This window comes from Papaver somniferum, chromosome 6 (assembly GCF_003573695.1).
Source record: "Papaver somniferum cultivar HN1 chromosome 6, ASM357369v1, whole genome shotgun sequence".
Classification (NCBI taxonomy): Eukaryota; Viridiplantae; Streptophyta; class Magnoliopsida; order Ranunculales; family Papaveraceae; genus Papaver; species Papaver somniferum.
This window is the reverse complement of record NC_039363.1, coordinates 37,585,748-37,604,290: the sequence shown is the minus strand read 5'-3', so window position 1 is coordinate 37,604,290 and position 18,543 is coordinate 37,585,748. Positions and strand designations below refer to the sequence as shown.

Here is an 18,543-nt window from a genome sequence, read left to right as displayed (position 1 = left end):
GATTTGGCAAGGAAGAACCATGAACCAAATCAATCTGATATTGAATGTAACGTAACGGTGGCAGTCCTTCAGGTAGGTCAGTTGGAAAGACATCTTTAAATTCATTTAACAGTGGCTTAACCGCATCTGGAGCATCGAAGTCACTTCCACTTTCCATTCCCATTAAAATATATACGACATCTAACTCCTTCATTTCTTCTTCGAACTGCTGCATTGTTAACAAGGTTGACATATGGTTGAAAGACATATCCTTGTTGGGTAATAATATAATACGCTTAGTATCAAACACAAACGAATAAGTATTCTTCCTCCCATCATGAGAAACCTATCACTCAAATTTCCATGGTCTCCCCAACAAGAGATGAGACGCATCCATTGGTACAACATCACACCACATTTTTTTGCGATAAGTAGGGCTGTTATAAAACTGAACCAAACAGTGTTTTGAAACACTTATTGCGGTCCCTTTATTAAGCCATGAAATCTTATATGGTTTAGTGTGTTCCTTGGTGCGTAACTAGAGCTTGTCCAATACGTATTCTAAAAATACATTCGCACAACTCCCAGCATCAATAACAAAGTGGCAAATCTTACCTCCAATGGTGCAGGTTGAGTGAAATATGTTGTTCTGTAGCCAGCGATCGTCGTCTTCTTCTTTGGGAGTAAGGAAAGACCTTTGTACCACCATTAACCTCTTGGTGTTGTAAGAGTTATCATCATTAGGAAACAAATCCGATCTCCCAAGAAATAATAGCGGCCCGACATCTCCTGATAGTTCTCCGGTGTCATATTCTTCCTTGTCAAACACAGGTTGTCCGGTAATTTCACGTACAGGCTCATCTTGATTGGGAATGTCCTCAATGAACAAACTTTTACCTCAAAACCTCCAGGATGAACTGGCTCAGGCCGAGTAACTTTTTTGCAGTCATTCACAAAATGGCCAGCATCAACATAATTATATCACTTCAACTCGTCCTTGGGTTTAAATTGAGCACTCCCTTAGTGATGATTAGTAAATCCTATGGAAGGAAATGGACTCGGTCGGGTTGAGGATCTATTCTCAGAAGTCACCATACTTCGCCCGCTTCGATGAGCTGCCTGCCTTTCGAAACTAATAGCCCTTTGATGTGCTTCCGACACACTCCAATGATCAAACAGATTGGGTGCGTCTTGATAATACTAACTTAGACCACCAATATGTATAGTAACCAATTCTTCATCATTCTCCTTTCGATCAGATGTGGACGCTAGTTGATAAAATTCCTTAGTATAGTCATTTATAAATCGTCCTACTTGACTCAATCTCTGAGTTCGCTGAGCCAATTCCCTATTATAATTGAAAGGAATAAAAGCGGCACGCATATTTCTCCAATAAGTCAATCTTTTTCTTACCTTGTCTCTTGTTAGAGCATTGATCGGTTGAACTCACCAAGCGTTGGTATGTGAAGTTTGGTTGTCATATTTTAATGTGTCAAAACTCATCTAAAGTCGCTTGATTGTAAACTAGAGTCAACTTCCTTTAGGTTAGGCTATAAAGTCTAGGAATGTTGAGACATATAAGTATTGCTCTGAAGACCTGAAGAATGTGAAGAAGAAGCGAACTACAGTGACAACATCATCCTTCCTCTTGAGGTTAGTGATATTGACTTTAACTATTTCATTCCTAACGTATATTTCAAGTCGTGCGATATTGAAAACATAATGATGAAGATGTATATACTGTACATATTGTATAATACTCTAGTGATGTGACATGGTTATATTTGTATGATCATAGTATTAGGGAGTTAGACTACGAAGTATAATGCTTATCTTTTGAACTTCGTAGATACGACATCGACATAATCTTGTATATACTGTTATGATTATATGAATGGGTTATGGTGAAGATTTCATCCTAGGAAATAATATTTTACATTTGTTTGAAGGAAGTACATTCATGAGCTTGTTTTATGAATCGAAAGGGAAATTGTAGGCTTATCGGTACGGCTATTCATTGCAAATATTTGGATTACCAATATGTGTGAGATGGTAGAACCGATCGTAACTCTGTTATGTATCTTGGTACAACTAATCACAAGTGCCTGACTTATGATTTGGTATGACTAGTATTTATTAATTAGTGTAACCGATCCTCAGTAATCAGCATGAGATGGTATGATCGATATTGTTAATTGGTGTGACCAATCACAGAGTGTTGTGTAATCGATCCTTGTAATTGGTGTAACCGGTCCTTGTAATTGGTGTAACCGATCCTGGTAACTGGTGAGACCGATCACAAGGAATACCATGAGAATATTGTAACTGGTCCTGGTAATTGATGTAACCGATTCTGGTAACTGGTGTAACCGGTCCTGGTAACTTGTGTGACCGATCACAAGTACCTCCATATTGAGGTATAACCGATCCTAGTGATTGGTAGAACCGATTGAACCCATGTATGTGATTTGATATTTGATCAATCACATACTAATCTTGGAATACAGGTGAACCAATTCTAAACTTGTTTGGAAGTGTGGTATAACTGATTCCAAGAATGTAAATCCATGTAAATATAAATAAGAATTTACAGTGAAAAGATGTCAACATAATTTGAACACGTACATTAACTCTTATCATTTATTGTTCAAAGATATTCCTTAGTACTCAAGGAGATCCTGTACCGAAATAAATTGAGAATCTTTTAATTAAGGTTTTTGGTTTTATATGCTTTAATTACCAGCAATTAAATGTATATCTCTAGAGAATAAAAATTAGTAATGTGCATTTACTAATTGGAGATTTTCTATTGAGAGATTTCGGAAATTTCGGACAAGCACTTATTGAAATTAGGAAAACCGAATTTTGCTATTCATTGCATATCTTGAGAATATTTTCGGTTTTGGAAATTCCTTGGTGTCTAAACATCCTTGGTCTATAAATATCTAAGTTTTCATTTCTAGAAAACTATCTAAGAGCCATGCAAACTTCATTCTTGTTGTTTCTGGTGGAGCCGTCTAATCGAAGAGGAAAATATCCTAATTAGGTGAAATCTCTTACGACCACTCGTTTAAAGACTTCTGTGGGATCAAGAAGCTCTACGAGTACCGTTGGTGGGAAACTAGATAATTACAGTGTTATTAGTTTTTGATTGATTTGATTGACTAACAGTTGTTGAAACTTTGATTGCACCTAGTTTGTTTATTCTTGAGAATCTTCTCTTCTGATATAATATTCACTCAAACTAGATCTAAGTATCGACGGTATCTTTAGAATTTTTTGTAGATCTAAAGACATCTTGTGATAATCCATTCTTAATAGACTTCGTTCTGTGTGATTGATCACAAGAGATTCAAGTGGTGTTGTGCAGGTGTTTATTAAAGATCAAAGAAGATTTGAAAACGAATAAGATTTAGTTCTCATATCTTTGGTATGCACAAACCTTGATCGGATGGTGTTCAAATAGAATCGGATTTATTCGATTGATTAGTTGCGTGAGATCAGCGTTGCTTTATAGTTTCTCTTTGAGATCTATCTTGATTGATTGTGAATCTAAACTTGACTACTTTGGTAGTTATTGGATAGATTGATTTAACCGGGCAAAAGGATTTATTAGATTAAACGGAAGAGCCTTTGCGTATGATTTGAGATATCTTTATCTTGAAAGAATCAAAAGAGTTGTTACCAAACAGATTTATTGTTCCTTTACTGTTTGGAATAAGATCCCAAGGAATTGTTCCAGTGCGTGCACTCATCGAAGTCGGAAGCGCAGGGATACAAAGGAAACTAAGTGAACTAGGGGTAGTTGTTTGGTCTCAAATATACGAAGTTGGTGTAGATTTTGTATAGCGGTTTAATTCTGAGAGTATTCAATTCTGGACTAGGTCTCGGGGCTTTTATGCATTTGCAGTTTCCTCGTTAACAAAATCTTGATGTGTCTTTTACTTTTCTATTTCCGCAATTATAATTTTTTATTATAATTAAAAGTAAAATACACAAACGTTAACTCTGATATACCTGATAATGATCCTATAGAGTTTGGTTAAGTCTGAACCTATTATCAAGTATCAACTTTGGAAGTCGTATTGTCTCGATCTCGTATCCATAGACAATCACACAAAGTGTGAATTCCGATTTGTTGCATTGTCTCGACTTTGTCCATAGATGATCACTTTCGGTAAGAGGAGTTATAGGTGGATAAATAAAAGATTGTGGTGTATTTGGGTACCCTGGTCTTTTCATCTCTGTCGATTAGATTTCAATTGATGCCACCACGACACAGCCGTTCCATGAAACCTTGTTGCAACTAATAGTACCCTGCGATCTTCTGATACCTTTAAACTCCAAATCTTCTTCCACTGCACAAAGTCAATCGAACAATTCATCTGGTTGCGAGCTACCATCAAAGTCTGGAATGTCAGCTTTTAATCCTGATTCCCATTTCCTGGAACCACGGTATTGATATGCAGTGTGTTGACTTTCCATCAAGATACCAGCAAAGACATTATACATGTCTTCCTCCTCATCATCATCCTCAGCTTCTTGATGATGTAGATGTTGACGGTGCTCTTGATGTTCCTGCATAACAGCCAACTAACAGGTGAGCACTTGAACCTGTTGTTCGAGTTCCGGAATCCTCTCATACTCCATCACCTCTTCTTCATGGTGGTTAGCACGAGTAGCCATTCGACATCCTCCTCCTCTTCCTCAAGCCATGGACGTGATTATTTTCTAGCGACAAAATTGATGCAGGGTTATAGGATTGAAACATGAACTGAAATAAAAATTTCTATGAAATTAAACTTTTTCTTCTTATATTCAACTACCCTCAAATAACATTCATGGCAAACTTAAACAGAGCATAAAACTTGGAAGCTAAGAAAATGATAATCCTAAGATAAACATACGGAAAGATACTTATCTGGATGCAAAGAAATCGAAAACTCTAGAACGTGAATTGACAGAAAAACCAAACTTTTAAGACTCTTCTAAACCTAACTACTTGCATACTTGAACCACTGTCGGGTCTCTGGCTTCCAAGTAAGGCAAGGCAAACTCATGTACTTCATCAAGTGGCAAACTTGAGGCTTTGCCCCTCCCAAAGGAACCGGACTTAGCATGCTCATAGCTTTTCCTCACAAATCAAATTCTTCTATGGGGAAATTAGGCTCAGGCCCAACCCATGGATAACCCATAATATGAGGCCCTTAATTAAAAAAAGTTTAAATCTAGGCCCCGAGTTTTTAAAAGACCTTGATACCCTTATGCATATTGTCAAGCCCATAATTAAATAAAATTTAAATCTAGGCCCAAAATTATTAAATCTAAGCCCGAAATTATTAAAATACAGTGCGAAGGTGTAAACAGAAGTTACACATGCATATGGCATGTGTAACCAGAAGTTACACATCCTTATGATATGTGTAATGCAAAGTTACACTTGTATATATATGCAAATAAATAGACATCAAAAAAAAAAAACAAAAAAAAAGTTATTACTTTAATATTCATTTACAATAATTTCTTAGCATGTGTAACTAGAAGTTACACACGCATCTGTTTAGTGTAATTGAGAGTTACATATGTGTCTATCTAGTGTAACTGAGAGTTACACATGCATCTGACTTGTGTATTCAGCGTCAACTCCAGTTCCAGCGAGACCATTACCACGTTTAAGCAATTAGCTTTTATGAAGTTATCTAAAACCTGAAATATAACAACAAGCAATCAGTATTTATACGATTAAAATGAACAGTACATAAAACAATGTATATTTCAGTTTCACAAGCATCTGATTAGTGTAGCTAGCGGTTACACATGCATCTGAATTGTGTAACTGAGAGTTACACATGCATATAACATGTGTAACTAGGAGATACACATTCATCTGGCTAGTGTAGCTAGCAGTTACACATGCATATGACTAGTGTAACTAGGAGTTACACATACATATTGATATGTGTACCCAAAATCAGTATGTGTAAGTAAAAGTTACACATCTAATTAACATGTGTAACTTGCAGATACACATGCATCTGAATTATGTAACTAGGAGTTACACATGCATCTGACTTGTGTATTCAGCGTCAACTCCAGTTCCAGCGAGACCATTACCACGTTTAAGCAATTAGCTTTTATGAAGTTATCTAAAACCTGAAATATAACAACAAGCAATCAGTATTTATACGATTAAAATGAACAGTACATAAAACAATGTATATTTCAGTTTCACAAGCATCTGACTAGTGTAGCTAGCGGTTACACATGCATCTGAATTGTGTAACTGAGAGTTACACATGCATATAACATGTGTAACTAGGAGATACACATTCACCTGGCTAGTGTAGCTAGCAGTTACACATGCATATGACTAGTGTAACTAGGAGTTACACATACATATTGATATGTGTACCCAAAATCAGTATGTGTAAGTAAAAGTTACATATGCATATCCCATCAAATTAGCATGTGTAACTATAAGTTACATATGCATATCCCATCAAATTAGCATGTGTAACTATAAGTTACACATCTAATTTGCATGTGTAACTAGTAGATACACATTTATGTGGCTTGTGTACCTAGAAGTTACATATTTAATTAGCATGTGTAACTACTAGTTACACATCCATAGTCTGCCAATGCTAGTTAAACGTGCAAATTGTCATGCATATGGCTTGTGTGATGTGCAGTTAAACAGATGTATGAGTTAAGTGAAACCATTCCAGACCTATATCCATATACTACCTTTCAAGAAAAAGAAGTAGCTAGTCGTAAGTAATCAAGAAGCTAGAACACTTCTCAGGTACGTATAAATACAACTTCCGTATAAATACAACAATGTATATTCAGTTTCACAAACATCTGACTAGTGTAGATAGCAGTTACACATGCATATAACATGTGTAATTAGGAGTTACACATTCATATTAGTATCTGTACCCAAAATCAGTATGTGTAAGTAAAAGTTACACATCTAATTAGCATGTGTAGCTCGAAATCCCACATCTAATTAGCATGTGTAACTAGAAATTACACATCTATTTAGCTTGGGTAACTAGAAGTTACACATCCACTTAGTTTGTGTACCTAGAAGGTAAGCAACAATTATCCTATCTATGTAGCTTGTGTAACTAGAAGTTACACATCCACTTAGTTTCTTATGATATCCCTTTTCATAAGAACCTTCAATATATAGAACATAAACTTTATATCCCAGGATGTGTAACTGCTAGTTACACATCCTGCTAGTTACTGTTAGATCATCTCCAAACTGAATGATGGCCCTTTTACTGAGAACAAGCTGGCCATAAAGAAACTTCCAACCAATGTTATCTAGTAATTCCAATATGATTGATATACCTTTTCATAAGAACCTGCAAATATAGAACATAAACTTTATATCCTAGGATGTGTAACTAGAAATTACACATCTATTTAGCTTGTGTAACTAGAATTTATGCATCCACTTAGTTTGTGTACCTAGAAGGTAAGCAACAATTATCTTATCTATATAGCTTGTGTAACTAGAAGTTACGCATCCACTTAGTTTCTTATGATATCCCTTTTCATAAGAACCTTCAATATATAGAACATAAACTTTATATCCCAGGATGTGTAACTGCTAGTTACACATCCTGCTAGTTACTGCTAGATCATCATCCAAACTGAATGATGGCCCTTTACTAAGAACAAGATGGCCATAAAGCAACTTACAACCAATGTTATCTAGTCATTCCAATATTCATGATATACCTTTTCATAAGAACCTGCAAATATAGAACATAAACTTTATATCCTAGGATGTGTAACTAGCAGTTACACATCCTGCTAGTTACAGGTTTCAGATAACTAGCAGTTAGACATCCATATGCCAACATATATGGATACCTAGAAATGTGAAAATCACAATCAAATTTTATGAGTCATGTTTACCTGAAGCTCACTCGACAACACCATCCTCATCTGCTTAACCACTTTTGTGGTATCAATATCAACTCCACCACTCCCTGCAATCCATACATACACGTAAAAAATGTATAGAGTCATTAAGAACCTTATTTTTCTGAAACTTCATTTGGTCAAACAAAAAATTCACAACAATTCACAAAAAACAAAAAACAACAGAAAAATACAAATTCCATGCTAAAGATACAACATGATACATATGTTCCACATACTGTATAACAAAAAACAGCATGTCTACATCATCAATTTGAAGTTGTTCTTCTGCAACAACATTGTTTCTTCATCCTCTTCTCAGTATCAAACAAAAACTCACAAGAAATTCACAAAAAACAAAAACAACAAAAAGATATATATACAAATTCCATGCTAAATATACAACATGATATACATGTGTAACCTTATGTTACACATACTTTATAAAAAAACAGCATGTCTACATCATCAATTTGAAGTTGTTCTTCTGAAACAACATTGTTTCTTCATCCTCTTCTCAGTATCAAATAAAAAACTCACAACAAATTCACAAAAAACAACAGAAAAATACAAATTTCATGCTAAAAATACAACAAGATACATATGTGTAACCTCAAGTTACACATACTGTAACAAAAAACAGCATGTCTACATCAATTTGAAGTTGTCCTTCTGAAACAAAATTGTTTCTTCATCCTCCTCTCAGTATCAACAAAATATAAACAACAAATTCACAAAAAATTCTCGGATCGGACATGCAAGAACAACAAATAATCGAAAAAAAAATGAAAAAAGTTTTGAAATCAAGCCAAATAAAATTCGTACCTAGATTTGTTGTTTTCCTTCTTCTGAAACAATATTATTTCTCTTCTTGTTCTCAGTATCAACCAAATCAAAAAATATAAAAACAAAATAAGAAAGATCCAAATCATAAAAATCGAAATCAATGGAATTCAAGACTAGATCGAAAACACACTATGTTGATTTCTCTATTCCAACCTGTTTTCTTCCTCTTCTCAGACTCAGCAAAATCCAAGCAAAAAAAACGATAATCAGTAGAAAATCGAAATTAAAAAATAGATCAGAAAAAACTAGTGAATCAAACCTATTTTATACAAACAGAAAATAAAAATTGATACAAACGTATTTGTTGTTCTTCAATGCAGCGTCTTCCTCTCGTCAGATCTGAAAACAACTGAATCAATTCAACGATTTTCTGGGAAATATGTGTTGTTCTTCCTCTCGTCTTCAATACAGCGAATCAAAAATCAACGCACTTGTTTGTTGTTCTTCAATGCAACGATTTTGTGAAGAAACAATTCGAATTCGGAAGATTTAATATCATGAAGAGAAAATCTAGTGAAAGGAAGATGCAGATACAATTTTGCCGAGAGATCTTTTGCCGAGAGAGAGAAAGTGAAACAGGAAATGAATCTGGAAATGAAACTCATAGCCTATTTTATTAGGTATATATAGTCAAGGGTATTTTTGGTATTACTAATTTCTTCCAAACCCTAAACTTTATTACCAAGCCCTGAAATCTAAAGTTCTGGGCCTAGAAATATCAAAAAGTTTAATTATGAAGTTTATAGTAATGAATCCATTTGGTGGGGCTTGAAAATATAGAACCCATTTAGTTGGGTGATTCTAGTATTTTTCACTTCTTCTATTCCTTAGCTGGAAAGCTATAACATCCGGGTTTGGAACATCCAGTTTCCTTTCCATCATTGGTTTCTTCTGGCTGAAATGCAGGCTGTTAGTTAACTTGTTTGCTTGAAATGTCCAACTTGACAGCTATGTTTTGGGCTTGTTCCTTTCTTCTTTAGCAGCTTTTATCTTTGCTTCAAATTCCATAGTAGCGTCTTTAGTGGAGTAGGGGCAGTAGATGAGTATTGATCAACAAAATTAAGTAATTATGATTGGTAGTTTGGTAGAAACAAACGAAAGTGTACATAAATAAGAGCTCCAACAAGAATATTCTCATTAACAACCTACAGATAGGGATTCATCCATCTTCAGGCACGCAAACCAGAGTCCTTGTATTGCGTTTTTCATTTTCCAAAGGTAGCCAGATAGAATACCAGTAAAGTTGATAAGCAGTGAAACGAAAGAACAGACTGTTTCTATTAACAAGAACTCAGAAAACTAGGAAGTACAAAAAAACATCTCTAGGTTTTTCTGAAACAATAACAGCTTGTGTGTATAGCATTATAGTCTGACGGCAAACGTACTCGCAAAACAGATCACGGTACAATTTAACCATGAGGTAAGTCGATCTTCCTAATAATATAATTATAATACACTCTATTCATCTCTTACAATCAAAGAAATACAACATAGTTGAGGAACATAAAAATTATAGGATACTTTTTTCTTTCTTTTCTTTACCAAAATCTTCATTTGGCTGCTTGATGAGTGGGAGGTTTAGTTGGAACAGCAGCTGCAGACATAACACGCAATCGCCTAGCTATTTCTGTGAAGGAAGGTCGAGCCACGGGGTCTGGCGCCCAACACTCCTCCATTAAGTTCCTCCACTCAGAGTCGCAGTAGTTTGGTATGGACGGCCTCAGTGTATTACTCACAATACCACCTGTACGGACAATGTAGACAGCTTTAGCAAAAAAAAAAAAAAAAAGAGAAAAAATAACAGTTGCGAAAGAAATAAAATCACCATTCTAAATTCTAAAAGCAATTATCGAAACTAATGTAGCGACCCCACATTCTACAGAAGCCGGCGATGCTTCCAGCAAACATTCTAAAGTGTGCACTAATTTCACCCGAGGCCTTTTGGTTTAGCCATATGTGAACTATATGGCTAAACCGGGGACAGTATCAGGTAGGCATTTAGAGAGGGGTGTTACACGGAGTAACCTAACACATCAAAATTATGTTCACCAGATTACACCTGACAACTAAATGACTCGTGGAATAATAGTTTGCAAAATCAGTAGTTTGCAACTTCAGAACGAAATCAGTAGTTTACTCAATCTAAATCATCCAAAATCAGTAGTTTGCAACACAGATACTCCAAATAAGACCATTTATTACTACAAACTCTAATTAGCCCCTTTCTGACGTTCATATGACCTTACTATTTAAAAAACTATTATCTAAATGAATCACTGAAGAAAAAAAAATCCTAAAAGATAAAAAAAAACAAATATTAGAAAAAAAATCAAGTATACGAATTAGTCGTGTGACAGCATCCAACACCCTCAATAAAAGAACCTCTTGAATCTTTTAATTGATAAATCATCATTTTATGCATTTGTTAAAGAGTATGTCTGCTAGTAGGCTCAGTTGTTCAAAGTTACTGTTACTGTCAATACGATAAGATCAGGAGAAAATAACTAGAGCAAATATTTTATTAAGACATGTACTCGAAAATGTGAACTAATGCATAACAAGAAAAAAATAGGGACGGCGTGTTCCGAGGAATACCAATAATTGCGCCATAATGCATGTTTGCGTAAGGTTCTTCGCCCGTTAGTATCTCCCACAACACAATTCCGAACGAAAATATATCAACCTGCCATCAACCAAAATAAATTTCTCATTGCAGATGAAAAAGGTTTCCAACTTCAGAAGGAACAATGTGGCGAAGTATGCAACGGCCAGTGGTAGTTTAGTTATATATTAGTATAACACAGCTTACCTTCTCAGAAACTTTACTACTGCTGCCATTTAACAGCTCCGGGGCCATCCATGGCAATGTTCCCCTTACACCACCAGTAACCAGGGTATTTCTCTTTATCTTAGATAAACCAAAATCCCCAACCTGTTAATATACATATAGAATATTATTTACTTTTCCAAATATTCGCTCTTTCTCATCATCAATATCATCATGGCGCAGACATTAAATAGACAAAAGAAACTAAAGGTAGTCACCTTGCAGATGGGTCTTAAAGGATCTTTCAGGTTTACTAGCAAGTTATCACACTTCAAATCAAAATGGACAATATTTTTAGAATGCAAATATTCCATTCCAAAAGCTGCATCCATAGCTATTATGAGCCTCTTGCGTCTATCAAGATTCCTGATAATATTCATAAAAACTTTTGTATAAGATTATCATATCTCAACCATATTCCTAAATAGAAAGAGCATCCAAACAAGTTACCTGTCCTGGCGTACTAAAACATGCCTGAGAGAACCATTCACCATAAACTCAGTTAGAGTTGCCATTGTACCCCCTGGACCATCTTGAACGACACCATAAAAAGCCACAACATTTGGATGATGAAGCTTTGAGAGGATATCAGCTTCTCGCCAAAACTCCACAGTCTGGATGGAAAATGAGCTATTTGTTAGTCAAAGAGAAGAAAAAGAAACAATGTCAGATTTTTTGAATCTAATAGTCAGAATTCTTACCAGTCTCTCCTGCTCAGATGATCGACCAGTGAAGCAGCTCTTTTTAATTCGTTTAATGGCAACATCTGTGCCCCTCCATTTTCCATGATAGACAGTACCAAAAGTTCCAGAGCCAAGTTCTCTCAACTCTTCGAGATCTTCATTCTTTATAATCTAAATATGTGAATTGAATATAGAAAGAAGGTTTAAAAAAATAAAAAGTAAAGTTTGGGTGCAATGAAGTAAACACAAAGCAGCCTGGCAGATTTACAAAAAGTCCCACATTAAACAGTCCAAGTGGACCAGGGTGCTCTGTGAACAACCTTTTCTTAATCATTTACTTAGATGTGGAACCTCTTGTATAGGGGAAAAAACGCCTTTGTGTAAAAAAAAAAGGTTAGGACAGAGAGTGGGAATTTGGGATCATAAATTGGGATCTTGGTCTCCGACGCTAAGACCTATTTGGCTAATTATATTGGAGGGAACCAAACCTCTACTCCTGATTTTTGTCCCTTAAGAGACAACTCAATAAATGGAGTCAATGGACCCACTTACAATGGTCTTCTCAAGAACAAGGACGTTTCACAATTTTTCTCAAAAATAGCCCCTTTCTTTAAAAGCCAAGTTTATTTGGAGCACACTACAATGTGCTGATATCACTTGGTGCACTAAGAATTAGCGCAATTGTTCAAAGGGAAAAAAATGTCTTTCAGCTGAAAATCTATGGTGTTAAACTGATAAACTGGTGTTAAAAAATGGAAAGAGACAGATCTCCATTTATGGTGTTAAACTGATAAACTCTTTTGGGGACACAAACTCAATAATTTGTTTCTGCCAAGGGTTGTTGTTTCTATCAAGGAGTTTCCTGTTTCTTATATTTATATATTTGGCATCAGGCATCAGCAGCTACCACCATTGAAGCTAAATTACTGGATCACCATATTAAATCAAGACTACAATGAGATAGAAAGCAACAGACTGCAACCTATTGAGTACTGCATAGCAATTTTGCACTTTCAGAACTCAAAGCATCAACCAAACATTTAAATGATTATCTATCTTTTCCTGTTTCAGTCAAGTGTATGGGGCATCAATATGGTTACCGACATGCAATTAACCAATGTGTGCATTAAACAACAATGACATGCTTGAATACATATGCCAATATGCTACGAAGCAAGTTGTTTCATGAAAAACAAAAATAAATCAGTCTTGTATACAAATATCCACAATAGAAATTCGCAATAGCATCATACACACCTGTAAGGTACTGATATCAAAACCTCCCGTGGAAGATTCGAAATAACTTCCACCACCATTCTCCACCTTTCCATCCTGAAAACAGGAAGAACGTTAGAAAGTTAGATTGCTGCAAAAAATTGTCACAAACTGTATTTTATAAAACCCACTGAGACAGAGAAAGCCAGAGAGAATTACCTCAGACTCAGGGATTTGTGGGTTGTCCCCTCCTTTCTGAAAGGACATTGCGTCAAATTGCAAATTTCCGGTGTCTCTTACTTGGGAAGGATTGTAACCCTGCTGCAGACCAATAGTATCAGCTCCAATAGTGTTCGATGAAACTTGTTGAGTTTCCTCTTCAAAGCTGATTTGGGAAGTTATCGGTCTCAAGGCAACTCCCTCAGGTTTTAAAGGTGACAACTGATAAGATGTTGGGAGCTCTTCGTTAATGTTTGTAAGTGGAGATGAAAATCCAAGATGATCTTGGTCCATAAGAGAAACATCTTTTCTAGCAAACTCATCTTGTGCCAACTTCTGAAAGAATGACCAGTGTTTTGGATCATGGTTCTCCATGTCCAAGCTTAGTCCAGTTCCATCCTTATAGTATGTACTAATCTCAGAGGAATCCTCTGCATTTCGTGCCTTAGAGAATATATCAGAGAGGAAATCACGCGGGAAGCGATCATTGATATCAATGAGGATGTCTCCATGCTCCTTTGTGTTGACATTAACAGAAGATTCTGCTCGTGTAACGGTACTCGGCAAGGCGCCAGTCCAAGCATTATTAATATTGGCAGCCTTATGAGCTATGTCACTTTGACTATCTTTATCATTCCGCTGAGTTGGTACTGCAGGCTTCAATTCGGATTTCTGAGCCTCCAATTGATTTATTTGGCTAATTGAATCGGCCAATTCTTTATATTTTTCAAATTGTATCAACCCCTCTTCAACAGTTGGAGTATTAGCATGCAGCGGTTTTGATGAAGACATGGATACCTCATTCTGAGAAGACAGATTTCCTTCATGTGATTTATCAATTGATTCGGTGATTGCTTCCTGCTGTGTCAGCCCAGAAAGTGTTTGTGATATCAGAAACTGGGACCCAAAAGAATCATCAGATTTGGATAGCCGATTATGTAACTCTGGCTCTGCCTGCTTGTACGGAACCCTCTCAGAATGGAAGACCCTTGGCGGAAGCACAGGAGGCTCATGGTAGCTGAAATCAGTAATAGAATCAGCCTCAGAATCGGTATACCCTAGAGTAAATGCTCCACCTGATGTATGGTAATGGTCTTCATCACTAGGTTTATGACTTTTCCCAGCATCAGGCATAGCTGAACCCGGCGCTAGCTTTTGTTGGTTTGGATTATCTTTTGTAGCCAAGAATGGTACTGCTCTTTCTGCTTCAGATATGGCTAGTGAGGGGCCATCCTTTTGAACGTTAGGGAGATTAGAACCATCATACGGCTTCGAAGTAAGACAATCATTTTCATGCAAATGAGTTTGACCAGGTTTGCCGTCATATGGCTTTGCCTCTTTTGCTGGCATTCCAGCATCATGAATTTGGTAGCCACTGTATGCAACTGACTGGGGAACCATCGGAACCGAAACTCCAAATGGTACATAATTAGTAGGATTGGAATTTTCGCCGTACTGAAACGGCATCGCAGAAGGAACCCCAACCCTACCATCCATATGGACAGCAGAGTACGGGTAGCGGGAAGCTTCTATATTATGCAGTACCTGTCCCACGTAAGACTGGGTGTGCGCCTCAAAAGGAGTAGAGGAACTTGTTCGTATTGGCTGAGAAGATTGATTAGCAGGCGGAGCCTGCAGACCTGCCAAAGGTGCAGAGCTAGCATGAGTTAAACCAGCTGCGGACCTAGTTGTCTCCATCTCAGCATTAAGACTCATTAATTGATCCAGATCGCTAGCTGAAGTTCCTGCTAATTGCCCGCTTGAGTTTTTCCTTGGGCCAAGGTCCATGCCATTAACAGCAACCACATACTGAATTTCGGAATCACCCTCCATGCTGCCCATACCAAAATGAGGATCTTCCAAATCACTCGACGAGACCAAAAACATTCTTGGTTTTTGAGATTTCCCTCCATCTTCTAAACAATTACATTCTTCCATCATATTCTGCAGATCTTCATCACAAGAGACGGAAACTAATGCATCGAGGTCTTCCCCAGGAAGCTGGTACTTGATAATATGTGTTTGATTACAAATTGCCATTGTTTTCTGCATAAGGTCCTGCCATGAAATGTCCTTGTTTATCCGAACAATACGAGTTTCACCCCCGACATACCTAAGTTTTCCATCACCAGGCCGCGGTAAGATTTTACCACCGAAGCTACAGAGGAACTTAATCTTTGTTCCCGAGCTATCTGATGCTGCAGAAGATGCATACCCAGGAAGACCTCCTTGACTACTGCCGTCACGTGGCAAGGTACGAGAGAAAGATCTCATGGATTCGTAGTATCTGCCTTCAATTCCAGAAGAGACCTTTCTCTCAGACTCCTTAAAGGGAACTCTGTCTGCTGCTGAAACCATTGAAATATCTGACCCGCTTTCAGACCCTGCATGACTAATACCAAGAATTCCCTTGAGATCCATGTAGCCAGTCGTGTTAATGGGGTCACTAGCAGCATGAGGAATTGAGGGCTTCTGAGAATTCACACGTTCTCTCATAAATTCAAGAGCAAACTCTTCACCTGTCTGAATAGAGTAGTTCACAGGTTTAGATGCAACTGGCATACTGAAATCTGGTGGTCTAATATTTGTATTTACAGAGCTTGATGGGTCTTGTACAATTCTCTGATTTGTGGTTTCTAATCCCTCATTTCTAGCTTCTACCGCATATCGGAGCTGTTCATAGCTCTTTGATTGCTCCATCAAGCCTTTTACTGACTATGCTTGCCTTAACTCAGCCGTAATGGGGATACACCCCTCAGAGAAACCACCAAAGCAAACACATCCATGTTTGAGCAGATAACTCCAGCATGTAACTATCAAAAACTTGTCTGACTGATATTCTACTAATCGTCAATACAACATGAAGAAGTCCACCTTTTTAAACAACCTCTGAGACGAAAAATAAGCCCCACTTTCAACTCCAGTGATCTTACTTAATTAGCAGGAGGTTCCTCTAAGGCAACCCTAAATAATCGAGTATGAACAATTATTTCCAAGACAGCCACAAAGCATATCGAACTGAAAGAAGGAAACAAAAGACATTAGGATTGGATGATAAGGTGGTAATAAACCCAGTCACAAATAACGACACAGGAGTAAAATCTAGCACGAAAAACTAAAGACTAGCCAAGTGAAGCTAAAGAGTTAGTATGGGAACAAAGCAGCTGTGATGCATACCAGTACGAACACAGCACAGAAATTTTAAGGCAAATTTTATTTTATACTAGTTTAGTTGCAGCAGAATTATCTGAAGTCCAAAGTCCTTCGCAGGACACATTTGAGACTAATAATAAATATATCGAAAACCTTACAATGAAATTGATTTTTCATATTACAATGAAACATGTGATAAAATCCATAAAGATGAATAAATTTCTATAAGAAGGTACCTAAATTGCATTAACTAATTTGTCTAACACCCAAAGCATAGATATATCTTGTTTCTCACCCCAAACCTGAATCTAAAAAAGATTGTCTATAGTAAGCAAGAATTCTAAAATACAACTTCACTCTCTCTATCTTTGTTAAAACAGAGACACTGCGTCCAGCCATTGTTAAATGTTGAGACTTCGGAGAAACTAAAAGTTGCAATTCTTACTACTTTTGATCTTTCTGGTATCGGAAAACACAATATGAGGTCTTCATTATTCTTTTACTTTCAGAGGCAAAGATATTTGATCATAAACAAACCTTGAATAACAAAAACCCGAAATTTCATATCAAGTAATAGAGTGCCCAAAAGAAAATCAGTTGAGGATGACATGCAATGCCAATTAATCACACAATCCCAGCCATCGCATCTACATCCAGATAGAAATTACACTCATCTACTTTCACTTGAAAAGAAAGAGATATTTCATATTCCACAAAATGAAAAACAAATCATAAAACAAGAAAGGTGCTACCTTTACCAAAACCAAAACCTGGTAAGAAAACCCCTAATATCTTCTTATCAAAATGATTTCCAATTAACCAGAATCTAATCAATCAGAAACTTCAAAGTTCCCATCAAATATAGCATACTGAATCACAACTAAGGAAACCAATACCTTATTATTATTATTAATCAGTGAAAAAAAAATATAGATCGGATCCAAGTTTACTAATCAAAATCAATAGAACCAAAATAAAAAAACGAGAAATGTTATAATAAAAATAAAAATTGTCCTACCTTGAAACAAGAAAGATGTAGTATTGGTGAAGTCTGTCAGTGAAATCTATAATCTGGATTTTGTTTCTTTTGCTACCCAAATGAAATAAAAAATCTAACCTTTTTTTTTCACATCACTCTCTTAATTTTGGTTTATTTAGGAAATAAAAATAATAAAAAGACGGCTATATTCATGTACAGACTACAGAGCCTGGACGATACTTCCGGTTTTATTAGTCAACTCAGACCCTCGTAACGTTTAAAATACATTTTTATTTATATTTTTATTTTCCATTTTCTAAGAAGAAAAGGATTTAACTTTCTTATTTAATTAGTCAGTCGTACCTTCTTTTTCTTTTTTTGTTTGGGTAACCACAATTCATCACAAAGAAGCTAACTAGGCCTATGGTTTAAAAAAATAAAAAATACTAGGCCTTATAAGTGGGCCCTAGAAATAATTAGGGGCTCCGACCAATTTATACCCACACCAAACATTATAGGGGTTCCAAAAAGAGGATGAAAATACTGTTTTACCTTTACTACTTAAAAACCTATTAACTTAAATATAAGGCCTCCAATTCAGTTTCTAAAACAAAATCAAGAACCATTCCCCTTCCCTTCCATAACCGAGTACTCTCATCCTCTCCACCATTGACGACCCAATTTATTTTTTTCTTCGTCGA

The 18,543-nt window shown here is 36.3% G+C and overlaps 1 protein-coding gene across 2 annotated transcripts; it reads right to left on the bottom strand.

Annotated features, from left to right (window-relative positions):
• Window positions 1-10,020: 10,020 nt before the first annotated feature.
• On the bottom strand, window positions 10,021-18,083 carry LOC113287324. Of its 2 annotated transcripts, none has more exons than XM_026536040.1 (9): window positions 17,882-18,083; window positions 13,711-16,728; window positions 13,534-13,608; window positions 12,295-12,447; window positions 12,044-12,207; window positions 11,812-11,959; window positions 11,576-11,698; window positions 11,362-11,449; window positions 10,021-10,510 (listed from the first exon to the last, which is right to left on the bottom strand). In XM_026536040.1, exons 2-9 carry the CDS (start codon window positions 16,408-16,410, stop codon window positions 10,317-10,319), a joined length of 3,645 nt encoding a protein of 1,214 aa, XP_026391825.1. In that variant the 5' UTR covers window positions 16,411-16,728; window positions 17,882-18,083; the 3' UTR covers window positions 10,021-10,316. The 2 variants fall into 2 exon arrangements, with proteins under 2 accessions (XP_026391825.1, XP_026391826.1); XM_026536041.1 differs by lacking the exon at window positions 17,882-18,083 and adding an exon at window positions 17,401-17,423.
• Between the last annotated feature and the right edge of the window lie 460 nt (window positions 18,084-18,543).

Excerpts from the sequence above, each read along its gene's own strand:
- LOC113287324 (XM_026536040.1), bottom strand. The coding sequence starts at position 16,410 with ATGGAGCAATCAAAGAGCTATGAACAGCTCCGATATGCGGTAGAAGCT. Across the intron at positions 11,450-11,575 it reads GTAGTAAAGTTTCTGAGAAG|GTTGATATATTTTCGTTCGG; the intron begins GTAAGCTGTGTT and ends GGTTGATGGCAG. Across the intron at positions 10,511-11,361 it reads GCATTATGGCGCAATTATTG|GTGGTATTGTGAGTAATACA; the intron begins GTATTCCTCGGA and ends TTGTCCGTACAG.